The 19,918-nt window shown below is 56.0% G+C and overlaps 1 protein-coding gene across 3 annotated transcripts in view; it reads left to right on the top strand.

Moving 5' to 3' along the window:
• Positions 1 to 19,918, top strand: part of ZFYVE28 (zinc finger FYVE-type containing 28) — a 100,284-nt gene that overhangs the window by 68,364 nt on the left and 12,002 nt on the right. For all 3 annotated transcript variants that reach the window (XR_012783497.1, XM_075544614.1, XM_075544615.1), the window contains 4 exons: positions 846 to 935; positions 2,305 to 2,394; positions 7,588 to 7,689; positions 9,496 to 10,782. Coding sequence is in view for 2 of the 3 variants with exons in the window: in XM_075544614.1 (XP_075400729.1) it covers positions 846 to 935; positions 2,305 to 2,394; positions 7,588 to 7,689; positions 9,496 to 10,782 (1,569 nt within the window). In the remaining variant the exon portion in view is untranslated. The remainder of the gene's footprint in view (positions 1 to 845; positions 936 to 2,304; positions 2,395 to 7,587; positions 7,690 to 9,495; positions 10,783 to 19,918) is intronic.

Genomic DNA, 19,918 nt, shown 5'->3' with positions numbered 1-19,918 from the left:
TGTACCACACACATATCCTACACATGTACACACCACACACATGCCCAGTCAGTATATACACATAAAGGAGCTTTTAAAAGTGTGTGGGAAAATGGAATTTAAAATAATGTAAAATTTCCATAAAGTTTTTGAAGTCCTTCTCAAACCCATTCTCCACACATATACACACACCCCCAATAAAGCACCCCACACCAAATACATACTCACACACCCCACATCCACATACTACACATTTCCTCAAACCCCATATGCATATATCATGCACAGTTATGCACACACTGCACATGCACACCTGCATACTGCACACACACCAGTCTCCCCTCCTCTCCCCTCCCCCCCTCCCCCCTCTCCCCTTTCCCCTTTTGCCTTGTCCCCAACCCTGCCAGGAACTGCTATTCATCCTTTAAGATTGGGAGCCCACCAGCCTCCCTCATGGTTGATCAGCCCCTCCCCACTCTGCACAGGTGCACTTTGCCCCCTGGCCCCTGCTCACAGCCACTGTCCCCCCTTCAGCCTTCCTATGGTCGATGGAACCAAAGACAACCATGATGCTCTCTAGGAGGGGGTTTATGGGAGTTGAGTTTTATCCCTTCTTTCAATTTTCCTCATTTCTAGTTTTTCTAGAAGCGATTCCATAACAAGAAAAATTAGAATTCATTATGAGAAGAAAAAGAACATGCCCATCTGGGCACTGGTTGGGTAGACCCACTGTCTCTGCACTCGCTGCAGCAGGGGAGCGGCCCGGGGTGGGCCGGAGGATGCCCTGTCTCACCTGCCCCTGGACTACATGTGGGGTGTGTGGAGTTTGGATGGCGTGACCCTGACGTGTCCACGTGTGTCTGCAGCTACGTCTCTGCCATGGTGCCTGTGAAGTCCCCTCGGGAGTACTACGTGCAGCAGGAGGTTGCTGTCCTCTTCTGCGAGACGGTGGAGAGGTAGGAGAGTTGGGGGTGTGTCAGCCCCTGCTCCTCCCGGCCCCCAGCCCGCTGAGGCACCCTGGTGTGTGTGTGCATGTGTGTATGCACAGGTGCTTCTCCTCAGCAGTGCGGAGCGGCCAGCCTCAAGTCTCAGTCCCAAGGACCCTGTCCTCTGGCTCTGGGGAGCCGGCCCCACAGATGAAGAGCAGACGGCTCAGGATGAGGGTCCACCAGGCTCTGTCACCAGAGCGGCCAAGGCCTCAGCAGCGGGCAGTTCCTGCCTCTTCCTCTTAACGCTGCACAGCCTCCCCCTCCCTACCTTTCCCTCCCCTCCCCTCCCCTTGAAGCCTCCCACTTCACCCGCATACTCCATCACCTCCTCGCTTCCATCCACCTCACCTCCGTGCCCATCACCACCCTCTGTCACGACTCCACCCTGCACTCCCTCACCTCATCCCCTGTACCTTCCTCCCCTCCCCTGAAGACCGCCAGTCCTCCATACTTCCCTTCCCCTCCTCACCTCCACACTCCCCACTTTCTCACCCGCTCACCTCCCTGCCTCCCTGGAGCTGCCCTGCCCACAATGTCACCCCCTCACCTTCCTGGGATCACCACTGCTCCTTACATCACCAGCTCACTCACCTCCGCCATGTTCCCGTCCCCCCACCCCCCTCACCTCCACAGGCAAGGGCAGCACACTTGCCAGATCCCAGCCCCGCAGAGCAAGGTTCTGGGGTGTTTGTGTGAATGATCAGCCCTCTCCCCGGGGCCTTTACAGCCATCTGAAGCCCAATTTCTGCATGGGCTTTGGGGGCCACCATGTAACCTGAAATGTTTCTCCCGCTTGATCTGGGCAATGGCCTCGGTCAGATAACATTTGCACCCGGCCTGTTGTCACACCGTGGTGTCATTTTTGCCCCAAGACGAGTGTGTCCTGATTCCATTTGGAAAGGTCTTTGATGCCCTCGGAAATCAGGAGGCAGGAAATCCGACATCTGATTTTGAGGAGAGTGGTGGCCCCGGCACCTGCCTGTCCCAGGGAGTGAAAGGAACCGCCCCCTTCTGGGGGGGTGCTGCTGGTCCTCTCAGCCCTGTGTTTGGATGACCTGTCCCATTGTCCGCAGGGCCCCGGTGCGCACCGCCTTTGCCCATCCCTGCTTCTCCCTCCATTCCTGGGGCAGGGGTTGGGGGATGCGATCTAGTAGACTAACGGGGAGGTGAGCAAAGTAGAGAGGTGAAGTGGGGTGGAAGGTTCCAGAACCTCTGGGATGGAGCTGGCATCACCCTCCGGCAGCAGCCCTGCTCCCCTGTGGTGACACAGGCCTGATGCGTGGACACAGGCAGGAGCCGCTGACCTGTCCCTCTCCATGGTCTCCTTCCTCCACAGGGCCCTGGACTGCGGGTACCTCACCCAGGACATGATTGACGACTACGAGCCAGCACTCATGTTCACCATCCCCAGGCTGGCCATTGTGTGGTGAGTGTCCCTCCTGCCTGTGGCGCCGACCGTGGCTTGGCAGACACCTGACCGGATTGCCCCGTCTGGACCTGGTGGCTCTGGCCCCCTGGAGGCGCTGAATCAGGGAGCCCGGCAGGCCCGCTGTGGTGAGGAAGTAGTCCAGGATGCTTGGTCTCTTGCTGAGCGTCTCAGAGCATCTCTGAGTCAGGCCAGACTCAGGTGCCCACGGACGTGGCCACACCTGACTGCACCTGGTGAGGAGGGAGTGTGGGCAAAGCTCCTGAGGGAGGAAGGGCAGGCTCGGGGGCTGACATGTGGAGAGGTGTGGGGGAGGGGGGCTGTGGTGGGCTGACAGGTGGGGAGCTGGCAGAAGTGGGAGCCAAGAGTCCTCACCTTCAGATACCAGGTGTCAACATGGATGCTGGAGAAGGGTCCTGGGAGGGTGGGATGTGGACGTGGGGCCAGGCAGCAAGGCTGCTGGGGGTGGGGGGGAGGAGAACCTTGGACATGGGACTGCAGCACAGCCCCTCCTGGGATATGGAGGCAAGAGCCTGAGTGGGGAACAGAACCTGAGTGGGCATGTGCAGAGCCTGGGGAGGGGAGTGCAGAGCCAGAACAGGGTGGGGACTGAGAACCAGGCCCAGAGGGCCGAGTACCTCCCTTGTGAGGGGAGCAGCCCAGAACTGAGGGAAGGAGGAGGGTGAGGGCAAGGTGCCCGGACACAGCTCTGGACAGGGCTGGCTGTGTCCCCTGCCAGTGTGATTCTGGAGCTGGCAGGTCAGACTGACTGCTCCTCGTGGGCTGGGAGACAGAAGCTGGGAGCTCCCTCAGGATTTGGGCGACTGAGCAGTAGCCTGAGAACTCTCTGGCTCCAGTCCTGGTGTCTCCCGATTGTGGAGTGAGGACACCACACAGCGCTTGGCCCTCCACCTCCATCCTGCCCTAGGTGGCCCCTCGGCCTTGAGCCCGACTCATTGCCAACCTTCTGGAAATCAACACGTGGAAGTGGGCCTCGTCACTCCACAGGGGCCTCCTTTTAGGACCCCTTCAACAGTGGGAACTGAACTGGAGGTGTAGGGGGGGGTGTTCCCCTGCTGCCCCCCATGATGTCCACATGGCTGTGTTAGACAGTGTCCTCTCCGAGGCCACATTGAATTTGAAGCAAATGAGGAGCCATGGAAGTACCACAAGAAAAAGCATAAAGCAAAGAGCGATGTGATAAAGTACAGACATAGATAATAATTATCATTATTGTTTTTAAAATATAATAGGACTTGAAGCGGGTTTTTCTAGCCGGGGACTGTGAGCCTGTCCTGGACCCTGAGACACAGAACTTCCTGGAGGGAAAAGGCCGAAACCCATCCTGGACACAGACTCACAGACTCACATACTGATACACACATACCACTCACTCACACTCACATTTCACACACTCCTACATGCACACACACACTCACACACATACCTCTCACTCACACTCACACATTTCATACGCTCCTACATGCACACACACTCACACTCATACACACATACCACTCACACACATTTCACACGCTCCTACATGCACACACACACTCACACACTCACACCTCTCACTCACACTCACATTTCATACACTCCTACATGCACACACACTCACACACACTCACACATACACATATACTACTCACACACATTTCACACGCTCCTACATGCATGCACACACACACACTCATATACACATTACCACTCACACACACTTCACACATGCACATACTCACATATACACACCTATTCACAAGCATACACATTCCACAGACACACACTCACATTTCACAAACCCATACATTCACACACACATTCACACTCACACACTCTGCCATAGAGTTGATCCTGACCCTTATTGACCTTACAGGACAGAACAGAACCACCCCTGTTGGTTTCTGAGATTGTAACTCTTTTTAAAAAAAATTAATAAATCATCTTATTGAGGGCTCTTAAAGCTGTTGTCACAATCCATACATCAATTGTATCACACATATTTGTACATACATTGCCATCATCATTTTCAAAACATTTTCTTTCTGCTTGAGCTGTTAGTATCAGCTCCTCTTTTCATCCTCCCTCACCCACCCTCCCAGCGACGGTGACTCTTTACAGGAGTAGAAAGCCTCATCTTTCTCCCTTGGAGCTGCTGGCAGTTTCGAACAGTTGACACTGCAGTTTCTTTTTTGTTTGTTTGTTTTTTAAATTAATTTATTTATTTATTTTAACAATTTATTGGGGCTGATACAATTCTTTTCACAGTTCATACATATACATACATCAATTGTATAAAGCACATCTGTACAGTCTTTGCCCTAATCATTTTTTTCTCATTTCTTCTTTTACATTTTATTAGGGACTCATACAACTCTTACCACAATCCATACATATACATACATCAATTGTATAAAGCACATCCATACATTCCCTGCCCCAATCATTCTCAAGGCATTTGCTCTCCACTTAAGCCCCTTGCATCAGGTCCTCTTTCCCCCCCCCCTCCCTCCCCATTCCCCCCTCCCTCATATGCCCTTGGTAGTTTATACATCGTTATTTTGTCATATCTTGCCCTATCCGGAGTCTCCCTTCCCCCCTTCTCTGCTATCCCTCTCCCAGGAAAGAGGTCACATGTGGATCCTTGTAATCAGTTCCCCCTTTCCAACCCACTCACCCTCCACTCTCCCAGCATCGTCCCTCACACCCTTGGTCCTGAAGGTATCATCCACTCTGGATTCCCTGTACCTCCAACCCTCATATGTACCAGTGTACAGCCTCTGTCCTATCCAGCCCTGCAAGGTAGAATTCGGATCATGGTAGTTGGGGGGAGGAAGCATCCAGGATCTGGGGGAAAGCTGTGTTCTTCATCGATACTACCTCACACCCTAATTAACCCATCTCCTCTCCTAAACCCCTCTATGAGGGGATCTCCATTGGCCGACACTTGGGCCTTGGGTCTCCACTCTGCACTTCCCCCTTCATTTAATATGATATATATATACATATATACACACATATATATACATGTACACATATATACACATACATACACACACTTATATCTTTTTTTTTTTTTGCATGATGCCTTATACCTGGTCCCTTGGCACCTCGTGATCGCACTGGCCGGTGTGCTTCTTCCATGTGGGCTTATTTGCTTCTGAGCTAGATGGCCGCTTGTTCATCTTCAAGCCTTTAAGACCTCAGACACTATCTCTTTTGATAGCTGGGCACCATCAGCTTTCTTCACCACATTTGCTTTTGCACCCATTTGACTTCAGCGATCCTGTCATGGAGGTGTGCAGTCAATGATATGATTTTTTGTTCTTTGATGCCTGGTAACTGATCCCTTTGGGACCACTCGATCACACAGGCTGGTGTGTTCTTCCATGTGGACTTTGTTGCTTCTGAGCTAGATGGCCGCTTGTTTATCTTCAAGCCTTTAAGACCCCAGTCACTATCTCTTTTGATAGCCGGGCACCATCAGCTTTCTTCACCACATTTACTTGTTCACCCACTTTGGCTCCAGCCGTTGTGTCGGGAGAGTGAGCATCATAGAGTTCCAATTTAATAAAAGAAGGTATTCATGCATTGAGGGAGTATTTGAGTAGAGGCCCAAGGTCCTTCCGCCACCTTAATACTTGACCTATAAATATAGACACATAGATCTATTTCCCCATCCTCCTATATATATATTTGCATGTACATGTCTTTGTCTAGACCTCCATGAATGCCCTTTGACTCCTAGCTCTTTCCTCCATCTCCCTTGACTTTCCTCCTGCCCTACTACCATGCTTCATCGCCACCTGGGCTAGAGTATACCTCTTCTCTAAGCACCTTACCCTTGATCATTTCCCACCAGGCCTGCCACTCCCCCTTCTCTACCATTTGGGGTCCCATGTTTTTCCCTTGTCCCTGGGTTTGTTAACAGACACTGCAGTTTCAAAGTCCAACATGTAACCCCTATGCCACCAGGGCTCCCAGCCTGACCATTTGTTCCTCAAGCTCCACCCGAGATGTTTCTGAAGCGGGTCCTCTTAGCCCTGAAGGAGCCTTGGGTGGGGAAAATGATGAGGCTCCAACTGCTGCCCGGTCCTGCACTGTTAGATGGCAGTGGGTTTGAGTTGAGTTTGTTTCTGGCCAGGTGAGGGCTTGTGGCAGTCTGGGTAGACTAGAGAAACAAATCCATGGATACACATATATGTATAAGAAAGAGTTTTATATACAAGAGGACTTGAACATTGAGAAAACATCCCAACCTAGTCCAGTTCAAGACCATAAGTCCAACATTAGCCCACATGTCCGATAGCAATCTATAAAGTCCTCTTCAGACTCACGAAACACATGCAATGAAGCCAAATGCAGGATGATCACAAGCCAGTGGGTAGAAAGTCTTTGGGTCCAGTGGCGTTGTAAGCATCCCAGTGCTGGCAAGGGTCTCCCTGTGGCTTCTCCGCTTTCTGAGGTCTGGTTGCGTCCATGTGGCTTGTCTTCTGCAATGTCTCCCAGGGAGTCACAGAGAGAGAGAGGTGTCTTCTGCCTCCAAGGAGGAAGTACCAGATTTCCCAGAATTCTCAGGGGAAGGCCATGCCCACAGAAGTCTCATTGGCTACCCCCAGATCGACAGTCTAGACTCCACCCCTACACTCTTAATCCTTAAATTGACACCAGATTAGGTGACTGCCACAGGGGTGCTGGCTAGGGGTGGTCAGTGGGAGTGGGAATCCCGGTTCACTCCAGGCTGATTGCCCACTGTCCACTTTCCCTGGGTGGTTTCTCCAGCCATATTCCGGAGTCGTTTCCGGGTCATTCAAGTTAGTGTCCACAAGCCCTGTCCTCTCATTGTCCATGTGCAGCCTTAGGTCAGTAAGTCCGCCCCTGGATGGCTGCAGCGGTGATTGGGGGAGGGGGTTTCATGATGCTTCAGTGGTACCTCAAATCATCACAAGTGAATGCAGAAATGGGCCCAGCCAGGGGGGCAGTGTCTGCCTCTTACTGAGATTCAACTCCAAGAAGGCAAGGAGGGGGGTCATGGGGGCATGGGGGACAGTCCGGTAAGTGTATTCCCTGTGTGCTGGGAGACCCAGCCCCCCTGGTATCTGTCACTGGTCCTTGAGTGTGTTCCCAGCCAGGCAGTGAGTCCCAGAGTCCTTGGCTCCTGGTCCAGGCCTGACTTTTGTGTCTTGACTTCAGTGGCCTTGTGGTGTATGCGGAGGGACCTCTGAACCTGGACCGCAAAGCGGAGGACATGTCCGAGCTGTTCCGCCCCTTCCACACGTTGCTGCGGAAAATAAGGTGGCCAGGGGCGGGTAGAAGAGAGGGAAGGGTTCTCTGGAGTGGGGGGTTTCCTCTACGGGTGGCATGCAGGGAGGGGAGGAAGTGGAATTTTGATGACCGGAACCATCTGGGGTTACCCTTCCTGGGACTTCAAGTGAGACCGGGTGGGCTGGTGACGGGACCTGCAGCCTCACTTGGCCCTGCCTGAGACTGGGCCAATCCAGCCCCCTTTGTGCTGTTTCCTGACCCCTACACCAGCGAGTGGTACACTGCCCATCCGAACCGCCCCCACAAAACTCCAACCCCACTGCCTTCAAGCCAATCCCAACTCCTCTTGGCTGCACAGCAGGGGAGGGTAGGACTGCCCATGGGGTTTCTGAGACTGTTACCTTGACTGAGGCAAGACTGCCCCTCCTTGCTCCCACAGCGCAGCTGTTGGGATTTAAAAAGCTCCTCGCGGCAGGAGCAGGGTCAGGCAGTTACCTGAAGGCATTGGTGGGAGTCCAGCGGCTAGGAGAGCCGCACTACCTAGTTCACTGCAGTGCTGAGTCCACTGAAAGCACAACACGCTGTGTATCTGAAACTCAGAATTTTCCAGCACCTTGGATTCTGCCTGCGAGCCCGGCACACAGGAGACAGCGGCAAGTGAGGCCGGCACCAGGGTACTGACGGCATTGCCCCCCACCTCTCCAGAGTTTCGCCTCCATATCTGATCTGCAGGGAGGGTGGCCGTGGGGCCAGACATTCAAGGGGCCCTGGGTGCTGAGTCCTGGCAGCATTTGTGGAGTGGACAGATGCACGTCGCTTTGTCCCTTGGCCACCCCCCTGTGTATTGTTTGAGACCTACTAATACAGCGAGCACCACCCCAAAAACCAACTCATTCTGGATTTCCCGGTTATCCACCATCCAGCCAAGTCTGACCGATGTAGGGCTCCCTCCCTTCACTGCCAGTCTTTTCAGGAGCACACTGCCTCATCCTTCTGCCATCGAGTGGCGGGTTGGTTTGAACCGCCGCCCCTGCAGTTATCGGCCAGAGCCTACCCAACAGCCACTGGGGTTTTGTCAGGTTCGGGATCCCACTGTGTCTTAGTCCGGGTCAACTTGAAAAACAGATCCAGAGACACTCGTGTGAAAGAGAGAGCTTTCTATAAAAAGCAATTGTATAATGAGAAAACATCCCAGTCCAGTCCAGATCAAGTCCATCAGTGCGATATTAGCCCATATGTCCGATACCAGCCTGTAAATTCCTCTTCGGACTCACACAACACATGCAGTGATGCTGAGTGCAGGAAGATCACAGGCCAGTGGGTGGGAAGTCTTGGATCCAGTGGTGGTGGAAGCATCTCAGTGCTGGTATGGGCCTCCACGTGGCTCCTCCAGCTCAGGGCTCTCACTGCATCAGCGCAGCTCCTTGTGTCTTGTCAGCAGGAATGTCGAGCAGGGACTGTGTGTCCCACCTCTAAGGAGGAACAGACCGGAGTTCCCAGAATCCTCAGGAAAAGGCCACACCCACACAGAGGCCTCATTGGCTATGACCTGTCTGACAGGCTAGACTCCACCCCTTCACTTAAGTTGACAGGCGATGATGTCACTGCCACACATTGTAAAGGGGGAAACCACTCTGGAATCTGACGTGGCCACTGGTTCTGACCCGAGGCTCTGAAAGTCCCTGGGGAAGTCTGCTCCAATGTCCTTATGGTCCTGGTGCCAGGCCCACTCTACGGCCCAGGTGACCATAGCATCCGCCGCCGCTATGGGCTGGTGTCCAGGCACCAGGTCCCTTCTGTGGGACCTCACCCCCTGGTTTGTCTTGGTTTCCATAGGGACTTGCTGCAGACCCTGTCGGATGAGGAACTGCACACGCTGGAGAGAAACCTCTGCATCTCCCAGGACGTGGAGTACCCCACCCGGGCCGACGCCCAGGCGCCCCCCACCACCCTGCCGTCTACCCTGCCGCCCGCTGAGCCCCTCTCCTCGAAGACCAAGGCTCCGGACGTGCCAGACGCACCGGACGTGGAGCTGGCCTGCTCCATGCAGTACGATGACCAGGAGCTGGAGCAGCTCAACCGCCTGGTCCACCGGGCGGGGGACGAGATGTCGTCCCTCCTCTCCCCGCCCAGTGCCTGCCAATCCCCCGCCCACCGGCCGGCTGCCCAGGGCAGCCCCTGTAGCCAGGCCTCTCCTGCCAGGGCGGCGCGGGAGCCCAGGAGCGACGAAGAGGTCAGGGTGTTCTTCATGGATGATGTAGAGGGAGCAGGAGAGGGGCCCGGCAGGCCAGAGGCCCGGGGCAGTCCCTCACGGTGGGTGCCCAGCCCCTGTGCCCAGCCCCGGGCTGGAGAGTGTGTCGAGACGGGGCTCAACCAGCCTTCCTTGGAGAAGGACGAAGACGCACGCAACAACAACATTGAGGATGCCAAGGCGCGGGCGGCAGGCCTCTCGGGGCCCAACTCCTGCAGCTGCCTGGATGCCGCCCAGCTGTCACTGGAGAGCTGGGAAGCCAGCTCTGAGGACGCTGAGACGGCCGAGCTGATCGCCCACCGGACCGGGGGCATGAAGCTCTCGGCCACGGTCATCTTCAACCCCAAGTCGCCGACGTCCTCAGCCACCCTGGAAGCCGCACCGGGGGACCGGGCAGTGGAGAGGGTGGACACGGACCAGCGTATGCTCAGCCCGGCCGCCACCCACTGCCTCATCAACTCGTGTGTGTGCTGCCGGGGCTGTGGGGATGGCGGGGACGAGGCTGTGGAACGGGTGCAGAAGTGCAGCCCTGGGGACTCGGTCAAGACTTGTCATGCGGGCGGCAAGGTCCCTGGGGAGAGCCTAGAGCCACAGCCCCTGGCTCCAGAGCCATTGCCTCAAGGCGCCACAGCCCCTTTGTCCCCAGAAGATGCCCCCAACGTGCAGGAGCTTGCGGTCCCTCCATCCTCACAGGGCCTGGAGCCGGCCGGGTCCCAGGTGGACCCAGGAGGTGGGTCGCCAGGTGAGGGTGATGGCGGCGGAGGTCAGCAGCAGGGTGAGGCCCAGACCAAGGACACTGGGAAGGAGGCCCAGGAGGACAGGCCTCAAGAGCCAGGCACCCAGGAGGAAGCCCGGAGTCCACCCGGCCCCAGGTAAGGCCTCGAGGCGGGGGGTGGAGGGGTAGCTGGCCTCACTCTGTGCACCGGATGGTGACGTGCCGGCCTCAGGTGCGCCATCCATCGGGGGTGGGGTAGAGCCGGCAGACAAATGTGCCCTCATTCATGACGGCAGTGCTGCGGCCACTGCCGCTGAGTGTGCCCCACCTCACCTCCTTAGCTGGCTCACAAGCTGCCCAAGGGAGCAGATGGGGCTTGGTCTTGCAACCCTCACCAGTCTTAACAGAGCGGGACCTGTAGGGTGGTGTCTGCTGTACCGGGTGCTGCAGAAGTGTGCACATCTCCCCCGTCCCTGCCCCTTGACACCTCCCCACAGCCCGATGCTAGCAGCACCTTCTCATGAGATCAATGCAACTGTGACCCTGGCCTTGCGCAGGCCCCTGGGCAAGTCCAGGTAGTGGGTTAGGAACAGGTCACAAGCCCTGTGGAAGACGAGGCCAAGTCGGCGACCATTGCCCGAGTCCCATGGACAGCCACCTGGTTTGATTTGAGGGCCCAGTGTGGCTGCCCCGGTAAACCCGGTTCTTCCTGGGGACCAGCTGTCGGGGGCTCATTTGTGTCCCCCAAAGACGCATTGGCTGTCGCACCTCGTTTGATGGCCCTCCCCTTGATGGCACTCACAGATCACGACACTCTTCCTCTTGACAAGTGGAAGGTTGGTGGCAGTCCTACGTGGAAGTCTAGCGTGCCATTGGACAGACTTGTTTTCCCGACAGTTAGCTCCTGTCTCTGTGCCTTGTTTCAGTCGTTCTCTCGATATTTTGATACTGTCGGTCTGCTCACTGCAGGGTCAGCCCTTCGAACCCACCAGCCGCTCTGAGGGAGGACACGAGGCTGTCTGCTCTCGTCAAGAGTGACAGTGTTGGAAATGCCTGGAGGCTGTTCTACCTGCCCTGCAGGGTCACCTGATTGAGGATTGCCTCCCCCCAGCAGTGGTTTTCATGGCGTCCTTTGCCAAGCCCAAACCGACCACCGAGTCAATTCCAGTTCACTGGGCCCCTATATAAGGAGGCCTGGTGAAGTCTGTAGCAGGTGATATGTTGGGCTGCCAGAATCAAGGCCAGCAGTTCAAAACCACCAGCCACTCCACAGGAGAACAATGAGGCTTTCTACTCCAGTAGAGAATTACAGTCTCCAAAACCCACGCAGAGTCGCTGCGAGTCAGAAATGAGTTGATGAGCAGTGAGCTTGACTTTTTTTGGTGGGGGTGCACCCCTACATTGGGTTTCCGAGACTGTACATCTTTACAGTCTCAGAAACATAAGAACCGCTGGGAAGATGGGACCAGGAGGTGTTTTGTTCTGTTGGGCATCCGGTCCCGGTGAGTGGGAACTGGCTCCGTGGCCCTTACCAGCAACCACAAATCTATAAACCGACTCCGTGGCACCTAACAGCTCCGTAGCACCGACCGGCAACGACAAGTCTACAGGAGCAGTCAGCTTCCTCTTTCTCCCAGGAGCAGCTGGTCCCCACGGTGCCACCGGGCTCCTCTCATACAGGGCAGTAGAGCGTCGACCTGACTTTTTGGTGCACCAGTGTGAGTCCAGGGTTGACGAGAGAAACGAATCCAGAGACACACTCGTATGTGTGTGAGCAGACCTTTGTATCAAAGAGTAATTGTATATCAAGAAAACATTCCCGGTTCAGTCCATCAGTCCGATATGAGCCCATATGTCAGATACTGGTCCATAAATCCCTCTTCAGACTCACGCAGCACATGCAGTGATGCCGAATGCAGGAGGACCGCAGGTTGGTGGGTGAAAAGTCTTGTGGATCCAGTGCCAGTGGAAGCACCACAGGGCTGTGTTGGCAGTTCTCTGTGGCGCTCCTCCAGCTCTCTGAGCATGGTTCCTCAATGTGGCTCCACGTGCCTGGTCTGCAGGAGGGTGAAAGCAGGAAGAGAGAGGCCCGCCTCTTCTGAGGGCAGAATCACGAGCGAGGGAGTTCCCAGAATCCTCCTGAGAAGGCCATGCCCATGAGGAGGCATCATCAGGCTGTGACCTGATTGGCAGGCTAGACTCCACCCCCTTTCTATTTGACATCCTCAAGTTGACACGTGATTTATGTTACTACCACAGCCGGGAACACACCCCCACCCCCACCCCGCCACCTGGGTCAGCAGGCCCTGTGAAGGCAGCCTTGACTGGGGAAATAGGCCTTCCTGTGCAGGCGCCGCCCTCTGGCTAGGTCGCGAGGCCCTATTGGAGCAGGGCGGGCCTTGCTCCTAATCCCTTCTGAGCGGCGCCCTTCAGAAGAGAAGGGCAGGTGGGGAAACAGAGGCACATGCTGGGGAGGCCAGCAGGAGGATCCATCGACGGCACACACGGTCACAGGAGATCCCCAGGACTGCAGGAGCCCGCAGACCCCCGGCCTCAGGAACTAGGGGGCCCACATCCCAGGAGACGGGCAGCAGTGCTCAGAAAGAAGTCACGTTTTCCTTCAGACACAGACCCAGGAGACTGGCCCAGCCGAGTCACCTGAGGGCCGTCCAGTGGAAGTGGCCCAGCCCCCAGCACACTGACCCTTGATAAGTCCCGAGTGTGTCCTTGTGCCACGGAGAATGGAATGATGGTCATAGCTGTCCTGTGCACCAGGGCCGTGCCCAGGGTCCCGTCTGCACCGTCTTGTGTGGGCCTCGTGGTCCCCTGTGAGGGAGTGCCACCCTGTGATGGGCTGGGGGATGGGGGAAGTGCCGTCAGGCCTGTTCCCATTCATCCAGCCGCCCGAAGCCCACCTTCCCCTGGCCAGGGATATATATCCCTGCAATCTGCCCTTAGCCACCGCCTCCACCCTCCAAGATCCTGGTTGGATGGCCGAGCCAGCTGCAGTGGTGGGCATGACCCCCCACTCTGATGGGCTCTGAGAAGACCACTGTGTTGTCCTGTTTGTTCAGAGTGGCAAAGCCAAGGGCTCCCCTCGCCGTCAGTGGGGTGCCCTCGGCAGTCAGCCTCAGCACCACGCCCCTGACACGCCTCGGGAAATAAGTTTCGATGTGGAAAATCTCAGACAAGCAGGAGCAGCAGAGTTGTCCACAGACATGACCTCTGTTCCCACCATTCCCACCCCACAATGCGTGCGCGCACACACACACACGTACGTCATTGGGAGACAGAACCCAGAGCCTTGCATCCCTCTAAGATAAGGCCTCACGATACTGACATCATAGCCACAGCCAGGCCACACGTCTAAAAAGCCAGCCGTCTCTGTCATCTGATGTCCATCTGTGCTCAGAGCCTCCAGCACCTTGTTTCCCAGCACTCGGTTTGAATCAGGATCCAAACACAGGTCACACCTCACCATTGACGGGTGCCTTCCCCGGCTCTCCCCCGCCTAGACTGCCCCTCATCCAGGTCTCTGTTCCCCTTTTCTTCTCCCCATCCCCCACCCCCACTCTTGTCTTTAAAATCCACTTGATGAGGACACCTGGCCCTGGTCTGGCAGGATTCCCCACGGCCTGGCTTTTGCGGGTGCCTCAGCCCATCTTGTGCAGGGTCGCTGTGAGTCAGGCTGGACTCAGGGCAGGGAGTAAGAGTCTGAGAGTTTGAGACCCATCCTGTCACCACGACCAGTTGCTCACAGCAAGCCTGGCCTGTGTGGAGAATCGAACCGCACTCCTGGGGGCTTTCTGTGGCTTTGTGTCTGAGAGATGGATCACCGGGCCTTTCTTCTGAGGCCCCTCCGGGTGGTGTCGAGCCTCCAGCCCCTCAGTCAGCAGCCCTGCCGAGCCCCGCCCAGGGCCCCATCCAGGCTGCAAGGCCACTTGCTCAACTCTAGCATTGCTTTTTCTCCTTTTAATGAGAAGCTGGGTCAGCTCCACAAAGAGAATTCCCTCGTCTAATATCTGGTGACATGAGAGATAAACTTGGTGGGGACAAGGCAGGGGATATATATTTTTATTCCTTATTGAGCGGCAGGTTTTCAGAATGCCAAGTTGATGTCCTAGCTGCCTCCAAACGTAATCGCGGACAGTCTCTCTCTCATTCCTCTTTCCAGTTGTGTGATTGCAGTGCAGGGAATGATTTGCTCAGGCTCTGTGAGCCATGTAGTCTTCGAGACTGCCGCACACAGTGATGGAGTGGGACCAGGCAAGTAGGGTGCGTGGACCTGCGCCGGTTGGGCTTGTGGCAGTGGGGCCAGGCTGATGCCCGGGGTGGGGTGTGTGACCGAGGAGCTCTGCTCACAACCCAGCCCCGACACGCGGTGTTTCACTCGCATCCTCCTCTCTAACAACGCGTAGTGTCTGTACCGGTGCTTGCTTCTCCGCCCTCCCCCACGGGCATGGGGTGGTCTCCTGCGTCCCGTGGGCTCCACGCCGAGTGGGGGATTGCTGGGCCGTGTGCGATATCTATTCGCAGTTGTGGAAGCACCTCCCACTCGCCACAGTGGTGTGGCACGTGGACAGCGCCACCAGCCACGCCCGAAGGTTCTGGCGGACTTCTGTTTTTCACAAGTCTATCATGCGTTGATCCTGCCTCTTCAAATGAGAATGTGGGACGCCCCGGTCCCAGAGGAACTTTGATGACCTTTCACCCCATCTTCTCTCTCCCTATAGAAAGCCCTACATCTCCATGACACCCTCCCCCCAAAATCACTTATTAGCCTCCTCCCGGGATACAGAGGTGTCCAACAGGGACAGAACACTGCCACCAAGAATGGACAACCAGAAAGTTGAGGGTCTTGTTTGTTTTTTATTTTAGCTGATGTAGCTTATTTGGGAAAACCAAGAGCTTTAAAATTTTTTCTATTAAGTAGAGCTAATTGAGGTAGTTAGGTGAACAGTCCACGGAGTCCCAGTGGCACAGTGGGTTAAGTGTCACACTGCTAACTGAAAGGCCAGCAGTTGAAACCCACCAGATGCTGGAGGGAGGCAGTCTGTTGAGAGCAGGCAGTCTGCTTCTAAAATGTTTACAGCCTTGGAAATTCCAGGTGGCAGTTGTACTCTGTCCTGTAGGTTGCTATGATTGGGAACTGACTTAAAGGCGATGGATGAGTGTGTAAATGAACACCAAGTAAACAAAACCCCAGGGGCCCTGGTGGCATAGTGGTTATCCGTTGGGCTGCTAACCACAGGATCAGCAGTTCAAAGCCACCAGTTGTTCCGAGAGCAGAAGATGAGGCTTTCTACTCCCATCTAGTGGTACACTCTTGGAAACCCACAGGGACAGTTCTTCTCTGCCCTATAGGGTTGCTATGAGTTGGCATCGACTCGATGTTATGTGTGTGTGTGTATGTGTGTGTGTATATATATGTGTATGTATATATATGTGTGTATGTGTATATATATATATATATATATATATATATATATATATATATATATATATATATATATATATATATATAGAGAGAGAGAGAGAGAGAGAGAGAGAGAGAGACACCCTGGACCTGTTTTCCATTGGAGCCTTTGGGATTTTCTTACACCTTTGAAACGGGCCTTCAGCTGGGTGTGGTCTCAGCAGGTCCCTTTGCCCAGCTTGTGGTCTGCTCTTTGGTTTTGTCTCGTGTGTCTTCTGTTCGACTTCCTACGGTTAAAAGTGTGAAAGTGCCAGAGGGCTTTGGTTCTCCCGCTCCGCTAGGTGAGGGAGGGCCGCCTCCTCTCCTGCCCCACGGTTCCTTTTGCGCCCCTTCAGCAGTCCCCACCTTGAGGAGAGAGCCGCGAAGCAGGAGACCCGCCTTGTCCTCTGAGACCGCCTCTCCCACACACAGTGTGTGACTGTCAGGGAGCTGGAGGCCATCTGGATCCAGGTGGTCAATCCCTGGCTCGAGGAGGCCTCCGAAGTCAGTGCTGTGTGGCTGGGCTCCCGCAGCCCTACCGAGTCACCGCTTGGAGTTCAGTCATGGGATTCCCATAGGGCTAAACCCAGCACAGCCATCGGGGCCCCAGACTTCTGCTCTGACCGGGCTGCACCTGTTGGATGGATGGTGGCAGACAGTGACATCTCTGCAGAGACATGCTGTGATGTGGCATGGCCTTGGCCTGAGGGTGGTGGTGCTGGCTCTGGCCCACCCTGGCTGTGGCACCCAAGATCGGTCACCAGCCTTCCTGAGGCTTGTGTCATCTGCCAAGAGCTGCGTCCTATTCTCGCACACAGCCTCCCGAGGGTGAACCGGGAGGCGCAGCGCACACAGAGCCCGCCGCCTTCCTCGCTGTCATCACCGTCCTCCTCTCTGGTGTTCCACGGCCATCCTCTGCTGCTGCTTGCTCCCCACTGCCCTTCTCGCCGTGACTCAGAGGCGTGCCATCGTCGCTCGCTGCTGCTGCTCCAAGGCCCCATCCACCATCGGTCCTCACCACTCTATCCTCACTCGCCCTGGCTCCTGGCTCCTCGCACCCCCACTCACTGCCCGTTACTCGTTGTCACCATTGAAGCCCTCACTCGCCACGCCTTCCACCGTCACTCACCACTGGCACGCACGGTCGCCACAGCGGTGCTCCGCCTCTTACCGCCTCCACCAGCCCTTGCCCACCATCACTCCCCAGCGTTGGTCACCGCGGTCCTTGCTGCCGTAAGCCATCTAATCCATCATTACCACCCGCCTTGTCATTGGGACAGCCTTCCCGGCTGCGACTTGCGTGGCCTCCCCATTGTGTCTCACCATTGCTCCCCACCCTCGCTCGCGACTGCTAGTCACTGACTCCCAGCTGTTCCTGGCCGCCATCACTCCCCAACGTCACCCATGGTCTTGTCATTGGTCCAGCGCTCCGCTGACCTCCCCGTGACTTCGCTCAACTCCCCGCTACTCCCCACCCCCGCCCCTGCCCCTCCATCGTGACTCTGTAACTCACCGCTGTCATTCCAACCTGCATCACACGCATGGTTCCTGGTTGACACCCCACCTTCGCTCACCACCACCATGCCTCATGGCCTTGCCGTTGCTAGAGAATGTTCCCGCCAGGGCTCCCTCCGGAGCTCGCCACCGGGACCATGGTGACTTGCCGCCTTCACTCCCAGGTGTCCCTCCACCCCTCACCACTCTCACGCACCGTGACGCGTGTAGTCACTGCTGCCCCTCCCCCTCACTCGTCCCCATCATTGCTGTTATCAGTCTTGTCTTTACCTCCTGGGTGACATTGACAGATGCCTACTGTCAGCCCAGTGGCACTTTGCCCACTTGCCACAGATGGGGGAGGTTTGTGCCTTGAGTAAGAATGGCGTGGGGACCGTGCCTGACCCCCTCTGAACATCACAGGTGAGGATGAGAACCACTCAGGGCAGAGACCCACGAGGAGCTCCGCATAGCTTGGCGACAGTTTGGCATCTCCGTGTGGACACAGGCAGAAGAAAAGAGAACCACCCCCTGCAAACTTCTTACCAATGTTGGCACCGACGCCCCCCACCTTCCATGGCATCCTTCCTGGCGGCTGGCCTCTACCACCGCTCGCAATGGCCACACAGAACTCACAGGCAAGACTCAAGACGTGGGGCGTATTGTGTTGCGAGTTAACAGGTTACCATTCAGGATCAGAGATGCTCAGGACACAGTTCTCCGGTCCTGCAGGTGGGCTTCTCCTTGGTGCCTGGCCTCTGCCCAAAGCTGTTCTGCAGCCAGGAGATGCTCAAGACACATTCTCCTGAGCCTTAGGAAACCAGCTGTCGCTCCACGGGCCAGCCGATCTAGCTCCCCACGTAAGTGCCCAGGGGCAGCCTGCTCCGGCCCAGAGGGTCTCGGGACTGGGAAGCCCATCCCTCTGCTGGCACTCTTGGTTCGGCTGCCGCTTCGGCCACAGTTCCACCTGAGACCGAGGAGGTACAGCACGCAAGGCTCTCAGGATCCAAATGACACACCCACCCCTTTTGTGATGGTTGTAAGAGTCCCCCATCCTGGTTTCTCAGGTAGCTCATTGTATATCCAGCAATGAAGGCCAAACTACCCAATCCCTACTAAGAGTTTCAGGTTTTCATCATCGGAACCAACCCTGTGAACAACCGCTCACAGCGGGGTCACATCATCCTTTCAGCATCTTCTCCCACCCCCTTTTACTCAGACCCACCAGGGAAAGAGGGAATACTGTCGATGCGATCCCACCAGCCGGCTTGGTGAGCCTTATAGGGAATCTGGCCAGAAGGGCCACAGCGAGCAAATCCGACTGTACACATCCCGGTGAGAGACCGCCCCAGTGTGCTTCAGACCGGCCCTCCACAGTCCGTTAGTGTCCACAGCCAAAGCTTCCAGTACCGGCTGCAGGGAGGGACCCCTAGGGGCTGTCCCTGAGCTGGGTCCTGAGAGCTGAGTGACACAAGCCAAGGAGGGCAGCAGTGGACAGTGCTGACCTGAGTGACCACGCTGTGAGCCTTGTTGCAGAGGAGCTGGCCTTCCCACTGTCTGTGAGCTCTTCCCGGGGCTCCAGGACAGGGGAGGAGGCTGGACTCAGGGCCCACTCTGGGGTCTGGGAAACAGGGTGGGGCTCAGCCTAGCCATGGGGAGGCTATGAACCTAGTCAGCAGACCCTGGCCCAGGACCTCCCCCAACTAGAACAAGTGTGCTGCCACCGTTCCCGCCCAAATCCTTAGGGGACAAGTGCTGGAGGCCATCGGAGCCGCAGCAGATCCTGCAGCTGTGCAGAATTCCCAAGGTTTCGCCACCCTCTGGTGCCCTGGAAGCAACAGCAGGAATGATGGATGGATTTAGAAGTAGAGGAAGACTTGTAATTAATTAGACCCTTGAAAAACAGATTAGGCGTAATGACTTCTCTTCAAGGCAATCATTCACTTGGGGCGGGGCGGGGGGCATGGGGCTACAGGAGACGTCAAGATGGGTGTGAGGTTGGATGCCAGAGCATGAGCAGCTGGAAGTCAGGGTGTGGCTGGTACTGGTCCTAGCCCCTCACCAGCAGTCACACTATGGCCAGCTGGGAGTCCAGGTGTTCATGGCAAATAAACCCAGCAACATGGGTATCACCACACAGGGCAGCGATCTCCCCAAGGTCCTGGGCGTGTGCCATACACAGCAGGTGCTCAGACAGAGGGGTCCAGGTGATGTGCTGTCCTTGGCACCAGACTTCCCGTCTATCCCTGGCCTCACTGGAGGGCAAGATTCTATTGGGGTGTGGCTGTGCCCTGTATCTCCTTGGCAAGTCCCGAGCTGGGCCCAAGGTGCTCCTTGGCTCCTA

The sequence above is a fragment of the Tenrec ecaudatus genome, chromosome 3 (assembly GCF_050624435.1).
Source record: "Tenrec ecaudatus isolate mTenEca1 chromosome 3, mTenEca1.hap1, whole genome shotgun sequence".
NCBI lineage: Eukaryota > Metazoa > Chordata > Mammalia > Afrosoricida > Tenrecidae > Tenrec > Tenrec ecaudatus.
The sequence above is the reverse complement of the archived record's forward strand: the minus strand, read 5'-3'. Positions and strand labels throughout refer to the sequence as shown.